Source organism: Schistocerca nitens, chromosome 6, assembly GCF_023898315.1.
Source record: "Schistocerca nitens isolate TAMUIC-IGC-003100 chromosome 6, iqSchNite1.1, whole genome shotgun sequence".
NCBI classification, from domain to species: domain Eukaryota; kingdom Metazoa; phylum Arthropoda; class Insecta; order Orthoptera; family Acrididae; genus Schistocerca; species Schistocerca nitens.
The window spans coordinates 572543172-572559607 of NC_064619.1; the positions used below are offsets into that span (position 1 = coordinate 572543172).

The 16436-nt window shown below is 44.0% G+C and overlaps 1 protein-coding gene across 1 annotated transcript in view; it reads right to left on the reverse strand.

Annotated features, from left to right (window-relative positions):
- The window catches only part of LOC126262806 (cytochrome P450 6k1-like), a 174176-nt gene that overhangs the window by 32443 nt on the left and 125297 nt on the right, over nt 1–16436 (reverse strand). Inside the window, exon 5 of the mRNA XM_049959646.1 lies at nt 3669–3859. Coding sequence (XP_049815603.1) covers nt 3669–3859 — 191 coding nt within the window. The remainder of the gene's footprint in view (nt 1–3668; nt 3860–16436) is intronic.

Consider the following 16436-nt stretch of genomic DNA (forward strand, 5'->3'; position numbering starts at 1 on the left):
GGATATACACTGTACTAGTGCCGACATTGTGCATGCTCTGTTGCCTGTGTCTATGTGCCTGTGGTTCTGTCAGTGTGATCATGTGATGTATCTGACCCCAGGAATGTGTCAATAAAGTTTCCCCTTCCTGGGACAATGAATTCACGGTGTTCTTATTTCAATTTCCAGGAGTGTATTTTTGATCTGATGTAATTGCAAAATAACAATTTTCAGATTATTCCCTTTACATGTTCTGTGAAAACTCGGTTTTCGCCAAATTTCATGATACTACGTCAACGGTAATTACTCTACAGGAATTCATGAGAGAGTTTGCAGGTATCAGAATATGTGTCATAAATGGCCGTAACTTTTGTTTGCGTTGACTTAGAAGTTCAACTTGTACTTCCAAGCGACCATAGACCATAGACAGACAGACGAACAGACAGAGAGTAGAATACGATTTTCACTCTGCAGCGGAGTGTGCACTGATATGAAACTTCCTGGCAGATTAAAACCGTGTGCCGTACGGAGACCCGAACTCGGGGCTTTTGCCTTTCGCGGGCAAGTGCTCTGATAATCTGAGCTACGCAAGCACCTCACAGCTTCACTTCTACCGGTACCTCGTCTCCTACCTTCCAAACTTTACAGAAGCTCTCGGGGCGTGCTTGAGTAGCTTAGATGGTAAAGCACTTGAACGCAAAAGGCAAAGGTCCCGATTTCGAGTCTCGGTCCGGCACACAATCTTAATCTGCCAGGAAGTTTCAGATGGAGAGCAAGTTGAGAAATGACATACATAATTACAAATTTACAGTTTTCGTGCTTTTCCCATGGTTGTAAAGTGAAACTTTGTTTTTTTTTTTTGCCATATTTTATGATTCTAAGCCAATGGGAAGTACAGGTTTTGGTGGGTGAGTTAGTGTGTATTACTGTGACATGAATGGCTGCTTCTTTTGACTGCATTGACGTAGAAGCTTGAACTTTTTGCTCTGGCAAGAGACCATAGACTCCAGTTTGTGACATAAATTTCATCTTCAAACGTCTATACGCTCCTGAGAACGGACAGACAGATGGACAGATGGACAACAAAGCGATCCTACAATGGTTCCGTTTTTACAGATTGAGGCATGGGATCCTAAAAAGCGGTCAATATCAGGCGAAGACTATCATCCCCTTAATAGGCAATGAGGAGGAACTTGACGAACTTCTGTCAAAGGCCTTGCCTTCCTTTCTCCCCCTCCCCCCCCCTCCCCCACCCACCACCCTCCGCCCGACCCCCCTTCTGCAGCAGGTGTTAAGGATGCTTGTCGACCCAGCCCTTCAGAAGACACTCTTCTTTGCCGTTTCCAGTGGTCTTTGACAACCCAGTTATCGGCTCTCACTAAAACACACACATCAAAAAAGTTTTGCGTCACCCCGGTTTCCACAACTCCTGACGATAGACGTTGACTGTGGATATTGTATGACACAGTCCCTTTAACTGTTCAGAGATGTCACTAAACCTCTCAAAGATGTAAACAACCCTGTAAGAGCAGCGACTTTTAGACGGAGCGGGTCCGACAGCCGATCTGTTCCAGTCATTCCACCAGGGGGAAGGTACACGGATCGTGTTGTCTGAAGTTCAAACATGCCTAGACGGCCAATGCCGCGGTTCGATCGCATCCGCGTTGTAACTTTGTGCCAGGAAGGGTTCTCAACAAGGGAAGTGTCCAGGTTTCTCGGAGTGAACCAAAGCGGACATGGAGGAGATACAGAGAACTGTCGTTGACATGCCTCGCTCACGCCGCCCAAGGGCTACTACGGATTATGGCTCGGAGGAACCCTGACAGCATCGCCACGATAATGAATAATGTTTTCATGCAGCAACAGGACGTCGTGTTACTTCAAAGGCTGCATGATGAGCAACTTCACTCCCGAAGTTCATGGCGGAGTCCATCTTTGCAACCACGACACCATGCAGCGTGGTACAGATGGGTCCAACAACATGCCGAATGGCCTGCTCAGGATTGGCATCACGTTCTCTTCACCGATGAGTGTCGCATATTCCTTCAACCAGACAATCGTCGGAGACATGTTTGGAGGCAACCTGGTCATGCTGAACGCCTTAGACACACTGTCCAGCGAGTGCAGCAAGGTGCAGACTTCCTGCTGTCTTGGGGTGGCATTATGTAGGGCCAACGTACGCCGCTGGTGATCATGGAAGGCGCCGTAATGGCTGTACCATACGTGTATGCCGTCCTTCCACCGCTAGTGCAACCGTATCGGCAGCATATTGGCGGGGCATTCGTCTTCATGGACTACAATTCGCGACCCCATCGTGCACATCTTGTGAATGACTTCCTTCAGGATAAAGACATCGCTCGACAAGAGTGGCCAGAATGTTCTCCAGACGTGAACCCTATCGAACAAGCCTAGGGTAGACTAAAAGGGGTTGTTTTTGGACGATGTGACTCACCAACCACTCTGAAGGATCTACGCCGAATCGCCGTTGAGGAGCGTGACAATCTGGACCAACAGTGCCTTGATGAACTTGTGGATAGTGTGCCACGAGGAATACAGGCATGCATCAGTGCAAGAGGACGTGCTACTGGGTATTAGAGGTACCGTTGTGTACAGCAATCTGGACCACCATTTCTGATGGTACTACATGCAATGTGTTGTTATCGTGAGCAATAAAAAATGGCGGAAATGATGTTTATGTTGATATCTATTCCAATTTTCTGTACAGGTTTCGGAACCGAGGTGTCGCAAAACTTCTTTTGATGTGTGTATATCCTTGGCTCACCAGTTCTTCAACGTTATAGCCGGTTCATAAACCATTGACATTCTCACTATTATGATAGCAGCCAAAGCACTCCTTATTAACACTCGGTATATTCTTTGCATATTTCCCGTTTTCTTACATTGAATAGGTAGCAATCTCCATCAATATATTCTTACGATGGTGGTTGAACGTCAATGAAAATTATTTCAGTGTTATAGAAAACTTTCCGATTGTCCTTAAGGTTGATTCCTTTTTTATTCTCCTGGTCTCACGTGAAAATGAGCCGTAAACTCAGCACATGACATTTATCAAGAGTGCAAAAGTTGGCTACGTTATTATACCAATTCACTGGAGAAAGCTGTATTACCGACAGGAAATTACAGTTACCAAAAGATAGTGCCCCCATTCACGTCTCTGACGTTCTAGGTTAATTTAAGGAGGACAAGGATGAGCTAACAAGCCTTCCTGTTCACCTGATCGGGATGTTATTTAACCACCAGTGTCTGTATTCGAAAAAAAAAAAAAAAAGATGTTGGGGCCTCTTACCATCCTCCAGTATCAAACGAGGAGTTCTTTCTTCACAAGGAATACAATAAAACTACATGGACCAACATTAAGGATTTCTGCACGTCAACCCTCATCAGAATTCAGCCTGTTTTCGGTAGCTCAGGTACTCTTAAACGTGTTAGGTGTGCGTTCACGATATTGAACGTGACTACTCCAGACGTGAAGTATTTGAGTTGAAAATTGTTGTGTTGAACAGATTATCTATGTTACTTCTGTGCTCATTTTACCTTACATCCACCGCCTCCAGTCACCACTTCGTCGTCTAGACGTTAAACGGTGATTTTTATTTTTTTCTTATATTACACCCGTACAGAGTAACGGTTCAGTATTGACATTAAAGAGAGCAGCCTGGAAAACTCACTCCACGTGTCGTCCTCGTCCCCCTCCCTCCGCTCCCTCTGCTTGTCACTGTCTACACACCCCTTGTTCTTCAGCTGGATCAGCAGGTGCATGAAGTCGTTCCGCGTCACGTTGTTCTCCTCCCTGTACGCCACTGTGTCGCTCACCATCTTGCGGAAGTACTTCGAGACTTCACTTTCGCCCATGAATACCCTGTACGAAAAATAAACAAATACTTGTTACATCTTACCATTTACCTTAGTACGTAGTAGAAAGGTAAGCAAAAAAAAGTAAACAGGAAACGACGAATAAGCAATGCTTTGATTTTTTTGTCAAGAAGTCTCTTTTTCACCGTAAATTGTATAAGTCATATTGAAACATAAACAACAAGAGGTCTATGAAGCTGAAATTTTTCATTTGCTTTTCTCCCACTACGCTGTTATTTCCAATGTTAGCAAGTTGCACATGATTTTCTGTAATCCTTTATTTGAGGAATCTTGGAAGATCCCTTCCATTCGTTGAAGCGACTAGTTATAATAAATGAAAAAATAAAAAAGCTTTTTACTTACACAAGTGCTTAGTACTAACTTTTCCTCAAGACATTTAAGCCTCATCTTTATCTACGATAATGCTGGAAGCTGAAGAAATGAATTAAAATCTGTGCCACAGCCGGGACTGGAACGTGGGCCTCCACGCTTATTAGGCAGAAAAGCTGACAATTACACCATGCAGCTTCCAGCATTAGCGTACAGAAAGATGAGACTTAAATGCCTCGGGGAAAATTTAATTATAAGATCTAGTCGATCATCTGTGGTATAGAACTTCGCCATTACGTCAAACGCTGGGGTACTATTTCAATGCCGGAGAGCCTTGGCAATAGTGACAATTTAGGGGGAAAATAAGCCGAAGATATGAATTGAGGTTTGTGTTGGGGAGGACATTTGACTTGGGTACCTAACGTGATATCATGATTTTAGTAACCGTAGTCATCATAGACAGTGTTTCTCTAGCTAATACACTAGCAAAATACACTAGCAATGGTGTAGCGATAGCGTTACAGTTCGTGATAATGTGCATCAGAAAGGTCCTGGGTTCGATTCCATGTTCTCCTTATTTCAACGTTCCACATAACACCGTCACACTATGTTTTTTTCCCTTTTTTCCTTCCCTAGAAAAACTTACCCCCAAGCTATATATCGCACAATACTAATACCTGTTCCTCTTTCTGAGCTCATTATCTCACTCTTTATAGAGGGATACTGATTCAGTTTTTCAGGATAGCAAATTGGAAGTTGCGGTACAGAAAATGGCCTAGAGATCACCAGTGTATGAGTTTAATAAGTTATTTGTAAAAAAAAATATTGTATACCAGGAGTAAATCTAATGATTGTCTCTAACTAGAAGTCTGTAAATGGATGTGAATACGAATTAGCTTATTTTAAATTGGCCGCGCGGGATTAGCCGAGCGGTCTCAGTCGCTGCAGTCATGGGCTGTGCAGCTGGTCCCGGCGGAGGTTCGAGTCCTCCCTCGGGCATGTGTGTGTGTGTGTGTGTGTGTGTGTGTGTGTGTGTGTGTGTTTGTCCTTAAGATAATTTAGGTTAAGTAGTGTGTAGGCTAAGGGGCTGATGATCTTAGCAGTTAAGTCCCATACGATTTCATACATATTTGAACATTTTTTAAATTGGTCTATACTTGTAAATATTTTGGCATGTCCTATATACTTGTAAAAATAGATCTACGGATGAATAAAGCTACTACTACTAATGTACTTACTTGCAGCGTTTGCTATAGTCGACACACGCCACACCTTAGTCACCTGACTAAGTGTCCGATACCATATGTCTGGGAACCAGTATAATAGTGACCCTCGTCTGTGTCGCATCATCTTCGTCAGTTACTCAGTCCGTCTGTGATTTTACCGATTTTGTAGCGTGTCACGTTACTCTCACCGTCAAAGTAATCGTGTCATTTACAAACACAAAAGAAAGTCCAGATAAATTACAGTCAAGGAGAGAAATATAATATTTGAAACAGTGGCAGCCAATGGTAATAATATACACCATGAAAATACAATAGACTATATTGAAGAACGCGAATACGCTGAAGAAGACTTGTCTCATTGTGAAAAACTTATGGATGACCCAGAATCTGATAGTGACGAAGAGCTGTTACGAAGAGCGGAAGTCAGTCATCTGCTTATCTGCGAAGCCCGTCGAAGAGGATTGAGTGGGGTGATATACGAAGGATTCTCTTCTTCTGATTGGTTCGCTAGAGACATATCGTGACAGGATTCATATCGATTATATCCGACCGCAAATCACGGTGTATACAGTCAAGACCTTACCTCCTGTGTACACATTTTACGTTCAATCGACTTGATGTGCTATTCTTCCGACAGTTCATGGCGGTGCTGAAGATCACAGTGTCCTTAACGACTATCAGTTCACACCATCGCCGATGGATTTAATTTCGTTGCTGATGTGCATCCGAAACAATCAGCTCTGTTCTCCAGTCTTCGCAGGTTTCGCTCGGTACTGCTGGACTGTACCTGGATATGATGACTTCATGCCAGAGAGCTTTCAAACACCGCCCGCACGTACTTTTCATGTTCAAACGCAGTGTGACTCGGAAACCTGGTTCATGCAGGCATTCATGGAGTGCTCCTACTGCGATGGGCAACTTTATGGTCACGTTCATCCTGGTAATCTTTTGTTAAGAGCTACCAACAACCCATTTTTGAACTCGCTGACTGAACATGCTCATGACTGTCAAGTGCAGCGTAAATGTCGATGGCAAATATTGTACGCATATTTTTAATGTACAAGTAAAATTCTTACATGTAGAGCAAAACTTTGCTGCAACTGCTATCGAAATCTGCGCTAGTTCCATTTTGACCACAGCCTGCCAGCCACATTGCAACTTACAAGGGAACCTCCCCATCGCACCCCCCTCAGATTTAGTTATAAGTTGGCACAGTGGATAGGCCTTGAAAAACTGAACACAGATCAATTGAGAAAACAGGAAGAAGTTGTGTGGAACTGTGAAAAAATAAGCAAAATATACAAACTGAGTAGTTCATGGGAGGATAGGCAACTTCAAGGAGAATTGGAACGAAGGAGCGCCGTGGTCTCGTGGTAACGTGAGCAGCTCCAGAACGAAAGGTCCTTGGTTTAATTCTGCCATTGAGTGAAAATTTTAATTTTTTATTTTCAGTTTATGTGACAAACTCTTATGTTTTCATCACTTTTTTGGGAGTGATTATCACATCCACAAGAAAACCTAAATCGGGCAAGGTAGAAGAATCTTTTTACCCATTCGCCAACTGTACAAGTTAGGTGGGTCGACAACATATTCCTGTCATGTGACGCACATGCCGTCACCAGTGTCGTATAGAATATATCAGATGTGTTTTCCTGTGGAGGAATCGGTTGACCTATGACCTTGCGATCAAATGTTTTCGGTTCCCATTGGAGAGGCACGTCCTTTCGTCTACTAATCGCACGGTTTTGCGGTGCGGTCGCAAAACACAGACACTAAACTTATTACAGTGAACATAGACGTCAATGAACGAACAGACAGATAATAACTATGCAAAAATAAAGAAAGTAAAATTTTCCCTCCAGGGAAGACTTGAACCAAGGACCTCTCGTTCTGCGGCTGCTCACGCTACCACGGGACCACGGCGCTCCTGAGCTCATATTGTCCATGATGTTGCTTATGTGACCCATGGACTACTCAGTTTGTATATTTTGCTTATTTTTTCACAGTTCCACACAACTTCTTCCTGTTTTCTCAATTGATCTGTGTTCAGTTTATCAAGGCCTATCCACTGTGCCAACTTATAACTAAATCTGAGGGGGGTGCGATGGGGAGGTTCCCTTGTTAGAAGCTGTAAGGTGCCACTGGTACCTAGCCGCCGCATTGACTGAATAAGATGTGTAGAGGCGTGGTTGACGACATACAGAAGTTTGGATCTGGCTGTGAGTCGTCCGTGGATAGCCAGATCAGATCTGCAGCTGATGGTTGTCCTTATTCGCAATTGCTAATTCATTCCGTGTATGAAGAAGATGTGGGTTAGCTTGGGTCTTCCCTTGATGAGGGACCATGCCGAGTGAATGCAGACTTCCGCTTACAATATGTCGGGCGAGACACCGGATTACCGCTTCCACGGTTGTACACAGTACCACCTTCCTGACTGTACCCTCTGTTGCCGATCTAGGCCCTTTGGTTTCGCCTTTACAACACCCACCGCCATGATTTTTTTTTTTTGAGTCATCAGTCTTCTGACTGGTTTGATACGGCCCTCCACGAGCTGCTCTCCTGTGCCAACCCCTCCATTTCAGAGTAGTACTTGCAACCCGCATCCTCAATTATTTTATGTATGTATTCCAATCTCTGTCTTCCTCTACAGCTCCTTCTAGTACCATTGGAAGTTATTCGACGAAGTCTTAACAGACATCCTACCCATCTTTTTGCAAGTGTTTCGCATATATTCCTTTCCTCGCCGATTTTCCGGAGAACCTCCTCATTCCTTAGCTTATCAGTCCAACTATATATCAATATTCTTCTATAGCATCACATCTTAAATGCCCCAATTCCCTTCTTTTCCGGTTTTACCACAGTCCATGTTTCACTACCATACAATGCTGTGCACCAGAAAACATACTCAAAAACTTCTTTCTTAAATTAAGGCGAGTGCTTGGTTCAAATGGCTCTAAGCACTATGGGACTTAACATCTGAGGTCATCAGTCCCCTAGACTTGGAACTACTTAAACCTAACTAACCTAAGGACATCACACACATCCATACCCGAGGCAGAATTCGAACCTGCGACCGTAGCAGCAGCGCTATTCCGGACTCAAGCACCTAGAACCGCTCGTCCACAGCGGCCGGCCGAATATGCTTGATACTAGCAGAATTCTCTTGGCCAGGAATGCCCTGTTTGCCAGTGCTAGTCTGGTTTTTATGTTCTCCTTGCTCTGCCTGTCATGGGTTATTTTGCTATCTAGGTAGCAAAATGCCGTAACTTCAGTCTACTTCGCCATCACCAGTCTTGACGTTAAGTTCCTCGCTGTTATCATTTCTGCTACTTCTCATTACTTTCAGATTTCTTCGACTTACTCTCAGTCCATATCCTGTACCCATTACACTCTTCATTCCATTCGACAGATCCTGTAATACTTCATTACTTTCACTGAGGATATCAATATAACCAGCGAAGATTATCATTGATATCCTTTCACCTTGAATTTTAGTTCTACTCTTGAATCTTTCTTGTATTTCCGCCATTGCTTCTTCGATGTATAGATTGAACAGCAGGGGCGAAAGACTACATTCCTGGTTTACAGCCTTTTTAGTTGGATATTATCCGTCTTTTCCCATAGATTACCTCTGTCTTTCTCAGAATTTCGAACGTCTTGCACTATTTGATACTGGCGAACTTTTTCCCCAAGTCGACAGATCCTGTGAACGTCGCTACATTTTTGTTTAGTCTTGCTTCCATTATTAACTGCAACATCAGAACTGCCTCTGTAGTGCCTTTACCTTTCCTACAGGTAAACTAATAGTCATCTATGACGCGCTGTCGACACTCGCCTAAGGGTACGTCCCTCTTCGAGAATGCTCAGGTGGATACTAGACTAGGCGATCAAGGAACATCTGGAGAAGCACCGCCTTCCTCTCAAGCTCAGCACGGGCAGTGACAGACACAGGGCAGTGCCCGGCTGTCGACTGCAGTTCTGAAGACACTCGTAATTTTCAACACTTTACGTAGTAAACAAATGTTATAACAGATACTGCCGTTTCACTGACACTGTGAGTCGTAAGACAGTCAATGCTCCCCTGCTCCTGATCTCGGACTCTTACACCAGTAGCGTCAGCACCTCACCTGCTCAACTTCCACACCCACCAAAGGCCTAACCCGACCGGTGAACTCTACAGTTCTATTCGATCAAGTTCCATATATGTTGTGTCGTTCAGGTACACTTGGGAGGCACTTTCCAGTGCCACATAAAAGACATGTTGTTGTTGTCGTCTTCAGTCCTGAGACTGGTTTGATGCAGCTCTCCATGCTACTCTATCCTGTGCAAGCTTCTTCATCTCCCAGTACCTACTGCAACCTACATCCTTCTGAATCTGCTTAGTGTATTCATCTCTTGGTCTTCCTCTACGATTTTTACCCTCCACGCTGCCCTCCAATGCTAAATTTGTGATCCCTTGATGCCTCAAAACATGTCCTACCAACCGATCCCTTCTTCTAGTCAAGTTGTGCCACAAACTTCTCTTCTCCCCAATCCTATTCAATACCTCCTCATTAGTTACGTGATCTACCCATCTTATCTTCAGCATTCTTCTGTAGCACCACATTTCGAAAGCTTCTATTCTCTTCTTGTCCAAACTAGTTATCGTCCATGTCTCACTTCCATACATGGCTACACTCCATACAAATGCTTTCAGAAACGACTTCCTGACACCTAAATCTATACTCGATGTTAACAAATTTCTCTTCTTGAAAAACGATTTCCTTGCCATTGCCAGTCTACATTTTATATCCTCTCTACTTCGACCATCATCGGTTATTTTACTCCCTAAATAGCAAAACTCCTTTACTACTTTAAGTGTCTCATTTCCTAATCTAATTCCCTCAGCATCACCCGACTTAATTCGACCACATTCCATTATCCTTGTTTTGCTTTTGTTGATAAAAGACATAGAATCACATTTTTTTTAAGAACGTCGGTGTCGTAATTCGACAATTGTAGAAGTTAAAAAGTATATGCCTGTTTCAGAAAATTCAAAACATAATGAGGGGACTGATGACCATAGTTGTTAAGTCCCATAGTGCTCAGAGCCATTTGAAAACATAATGTAGCTAAAACTACTCCACCATATACACTGATGGCAAAAAATCGCAGCATCAAAAAATAATTAATGCAGAGTAATGAAATTTCGGGAATACCTTTGTCTAGATAAAATGTTTAAGTGATTAACATCGCAAGATAACAGGTCAATGGAAGAGCCAGATAAGCCGTTGCAGATGTGACATGCTGGTACATTAATAACCGGCGTAGCTGACAGAATGTTGAATGCAAGCTTGCGAAAGTGTACAAGTGCCGGATGTCAGTTTGTGAGATGGAGTTCCATGGCTGTTGCACTTGTTCTCTCAATATAGGGACGGTTTATGCTGTTTGTGGATGACACTGGAGTTGTCCATTGATGGCCCGTATATACTCGACTGCAGACATATGTGGTGATTGTGCAGGCAAAGGCAACATGTCGAAACTCTGTAGAGCATGTTAGGTTACAAAAGCAGTATATGGAACAGCGTTATCTTACTGGAAAACAACTCCTGTATGCTGTTTATCAATGGCAACACAACAGGTCGAATCACCAGACTGATGTGCAAATTTGCAGTCAGAAAGCGTGGGGTGACTACGAGAGTGCTCATGCTGTCATATGATATCGTATCTCCGACCATGACTCCAGGCGTAGATCCAGTGTGTCTAGCACGCATACAGGTTGGTTGCAGGCCCTCAACTTGCCCGCTTCTGACCAAGACACGGTTGCCATCACTGGCACCGAGGCAGAACCAGATTTCATCAGAAAACACAACAGACCTTCAGCCTGCCTTCCATTGAGCTCTCGCTTGACACCATTGTAGTCGCAAACGGCGGTGGTTCGGGGTCAGTGTAATGCACGCTCGGCTCGGAGCTGTCCTTGAATTAAGCGATTTGTAACACTTCGTTGTGTCATTGTGATGCCAGATGCAGCTCAGATTGCTGCTTCAGATGCGGTACGATGCGCCAGAACGACACACCGAACAAGATGACCTCCCTCCTTGGTAGTGCCACGTGGCCGTCCGGAGATCGATCTTCTTGTGATTGTACATTCTCGTGACCACTGCTGCCAGCAATCATGTACAGTGGCTACATTCCTGCCAAGTCTCACTGCAGTGCCGCAGAAGGAACCTCCAGCTTCTCGTATTACACGACCTCGTTCAAACTCAGTGAGGTGTAAATAGTGGCGTCTTTGTCGCCTTAAAGGCATTCTCCACTATCATCAGCCCACCGCGTCCATCGTGAAAGGTCCAGCCCCAATGGCAACTCACGACCGTTACAGCGTATATTTACAGGAAATCTGATTTGAATCCCGTTAGCCACTCTTATGCGACTGGCCCGAAATCTGAATAGATATCATCATTCAGATGTAGAACCTCGCCTACCTACTTTGGTTCATGCCGTACAACTCCTTGTGCTACGATTTTCTTTTCGGCATTGGATTTACTCATTATACATATATTTTTGGCGGCTGTCTTAGCTGCTTCATTGAATTGCATATTAATATTTTAGACATGTGAACTTTTCTAGATTCAATTTAATGTAAAATAATTATGATCTTCGCTAGCAGACAGGGCGCATGCTGCCAGAAACCCTTTCTGGGGCCCGATAATTAGTCCATGGCAGTTGCCATCCAGAGCGCCTTCGGGTTGAAGTTAAATTTATTGCCTCTTGCTGATAATATTAGGGAGTGCCATTTACACAGGTAGTCCCTCACTCAGAGGGAATGTCGAGTTACAAATAAAGCCAGTGGATCTATGGCCGGATGTTTAATGGCGATTGATCTGCTCAGCGCAATGTCTACGAAAAGGGCTGGTCATGTGGACTTGTACCGCCAGCCTCATCCGGTCATGGTGTACAGCTTCTGTTTACGGCTGACACATATGCCTTGTTGATCTGTAAGCCTGACATGTATAACCGCTACCTCACAGATCCCTTAAAAAATGTAGCAGATGTAATCTGTGTGCTCTGCACTCATTTTCTGTCCATGAGGAAACAATACTTTTTGTTTTTCAGGAGACAAACCAGTGTCATACGGTTTCCGGGTCTTTCCTGTATGATCAGAACTCGACATAATAAATAAATGTTGTGTGGCTAGGACCCCCCGTTGGGTAGACCGTTCGCCCGGTGCAAGTCTTTCGATTTGACGCCACTTCAGTGACTTGTCCGTCGATGGGTATGAAATGATGATGATTAGGACAACACAACACGCAGTCCCCGAGCGGAGAAGAATCTCCATCCCAGCAGGGAATCGAACCCGGGCCCTTAGGACTGACATTCTGTCGCGCTGACCACTCAGCTACCGGGGCTGGACACTCAACACAATTCCGAGAATCGAAAAAGAAAGCTCACACAACCACACTGTCTTACTATCGTGTGCTATTTCTATTGGAGTCCAGATTAAGTTGCACCGAAACAATGAACAATGAAGTTGTTAAATAAAATTAGTAATGTATTCAGAGGCTCATTATAGGAAGAGCTTGCTCCTAATGCAAGAGCTCTGATTATAATGTCAAACAGATACTAAATTCAGAGATTATTGTAGCACCATAGAATATGTCGGGGTGTTCAGATATACACAGCTTGAGAAAAAAATGAAGCGCCCAAAAGACATGGACGGATGTCAGTATAACTTCGTACATGCACACACCAGCAGTGCCAGGTGGAATGGCTACTGGTGTGCATTAGTGCCGTTAGTGCATAGCTTTGTTGCCAGGCCTTGTAGGGTATGTGAGGGCGTGACAGCGTCAGAAGTCGCGTGATCACAATGAAGGGCACGGATATGTCGCACATTCGTGTGAGACAACGTTATCATCACCAGACAGAGAGGAATAATTGCGAATCTCTGTTTAGCTGGCAGGTCGAATCGTGCAAAATCCTTGTTTGTACGGCTTTCGGATGTAACAAAAGCCTCATGTTGGACTGTATGGCATCTGAGGTCGTTCTTACTCGTCAATATGCTCCAGGTCGACCACTTCTGACCATCACAATGAAGGATTGTGTACCCAGCACGCCGTTATCCCTACACATCTGCGCCTATGTTCTGAGAACGAGTAATGGACTCCCTACGACGTTCTGTATCATCCTGAAACACTGGACAGATACTAGCGGCAGCCGTACTAGGGAGATACCGTTCCATTTGTAAGCTGCTACAACATCGCAACACAAACGGCTGTGTCTCGAGTGGTGCGTTGATTGGGAAGGATGGGCTGCTGATGAGTGGCATCGCATTGGGTTCAGCGACGAATAGCGGTTCTGCGCTACCGCGGCTGGTAAATAGCGAGTATGGCGGAAAAAGGCATTGGAGAGGCACAGCGGTGTTAATTCTGGCGTCATAATATGGGGAGCCATCGGGTAACACTTCGGGTCACGGACAGTAATGACGAAGGCACTGTGGCGGCATAACGGAACCTCACAGACATCCTGCATTTTCATGTCGTATCTACACTCATGCTCATAAATTAAGGATAATTGCAGAATGTGGTGCCACACAACGTGGCACTACACAAAACTGGCGCTAATAGCATAGGCACATAGGGAACACACACGACACAGATCTGTAAGTCCACGGTATTGGTGATAAGTTGAGAAAACCGTCCCGAAACACATGTGCTACAAAACGCCACTGTTTCCTGCGTATGTGTCCCGACATCAATATGGGATATGATCACCATGCACACGTACAGACGCCGCACAACGGGTTGGCATACTGTGGATCAGGTGGTCGAGCAGCTGCTGGGGTATACTCTCCCATCCTTGCACCAGTGCCTGTCGGAACTCCTGAAGTGTCCTAGGGGTTTGAAGAAGTGCAGCGATACGTCGACCGAGAGCATCCCAGATGTGCTCGATGGGGTTTAGGTCTGGAGAACAGGCAGGCCACTCCGTTCGCCTGATATCTTCTGTTTCAAGGTACTCTTCCACTCGGTGGGCCGTGCGTTATCATCCATCAGGAGGAAGGTGGGGTCCATTGCATCTCCGAAAAGGCGAACATACTGGTGCAAAATGACGTCCCGATACACCTGACCTGTTACAGTTCCTCCGTCAAAGACACGCAGGGGTGTACGTGCACCAATCATAATCCCACCCCACACCATCAAACCATGACCTCCATACAGGTTCCTTTCAAGGACATTAAGGAGTTGGTATCTGGTTCCTGGTTCACGCCAGATGAAAACCCGACGAGAATCACTGTTCAGACTATACCTGTACTCGTCTGTGAACATAACCAGAGACCACTCGTAACGCCGGAAATGCATATCCTCCTATTTCCATCTATTGTACTGTAATATTTTTTCCATATTTTGTTACCTGAATATATGACGTTTCTGTGTCTTTGTATATTGTAATTGTTTTACTGTTTGTATATATATATATATATATATATATATATATATATATATATATATATATATATTTATGTCGATTTATAATTGGTTTATTTTGTGAATATTATTTGTATTTATACGCTGGGTCTGGCCTAGGGAAAACTATACTATCGAACGAATACATCGATAGGTCGTGTGGAGAACCTAAGTGTTTATGATCTTTGGTAGTGTGAACTCTGTCGCGTGGAGCGCGGGCAGAGCAGGAGAGTCTGGATGGAGTAGTGCGGTTGAGCAGGTGTGTTGTGTGACGCTCCCGCGAATTGCCGCGCTTTCGGGGTTTGGCAGCATGTAATTGCGCTCGACTTGCGATGATAGTTTCTGACATGGTGTCGCGGACGGGAAGCATTAGCTGGCGCACATCAAGAGCCCGTTTCGTCTGGTGACCGTGTCGAGAAGAAGGCGCGCCAACATCCAGCTTCTGCATCAGCGACGGCCGACAATGAGTAACTGTCGCCACCTCCTCGATCGACGACTTCAAACCTTCATCCAACCAACAAGGAAGACTGCAATCACGTAAAGTTTCAGAACTGTATGGCAGACCTCAGCTTTTCAAACTGTTCCATTTGCCTCGCAAAATTACAGCAACTTAGCATGAACCTTTGTTGCTCATTGTCCCAATTGCATTACCAAGCAGGGTCCCTTCCTTTTCCGAAATGAACCCGAGTGTCGTTGAAATTCAGACGCCAGCATTAAAGTACAATCATTCCACTTCACTGCTTTAATTTCAAAGTTCAGTTTAAGTATTCATAGCTGGCTACAATATTTAGATTACACAAGCACAAATTAAGAGTGCGAGTTTTGTTACCGTATTTTAGCTTACCTGTGACTGCAGCTCAGCTTGGTACGTACTAAATTTTACTATTGTTAATTGTTCAGAATCATTTAATTCAAGTTCAAAGTTAAATTTCTTATTTCTAAATTGCGTAGATTCAAGTAGCTTTTGAAATGATTGTTGAGGTAGTCCAAGACTAACCGTATTTTACTGAATTTCGATGTGCTTCAGAAAGAAAGCTCACTATTAACTTCAGTCACTAAATTAACTTTCAATCTTCCGGTTTTATTAATTCTTTTGCTAAATGAAGTCAGAGTGTAGCGAAATTTATTACTTCTGACAAACTTTCAGTTTTCACACTACACGTGTCAACCTTCAGTTGCCACGCTTCTAGTGCTAATTATATGTGTAATAACCTTTCTTTTTCAGTTACTATATTAATTGTCCACAGGACTGGCGACCGTAATTTCCCCCAAATCTCAAATATCTAATTACCGCTAGTTAATTGTTAACGTAACGACCGCACATTTACTTTCTTTATTAACTTTACCCTTTTTCAAAATTAATTTCCACCAGTTTTATTTGCATTTTTCCTTTCATCAAGATGTAACCCTTTCCTCCCTCTTTACCGACAGATTAACTTCGGTGACGATTGCTTTTTCCAAATTTCCATTAGGTACACACGGTTTAATTTTTCACTGTCATTAAGGTCGATAAGTGAGGGGGAGGTTACACGTGGCGACCTGGTTACAGGACAATCTTCAGATTTGAGGTTGTTCTGGACACGAATTTTGC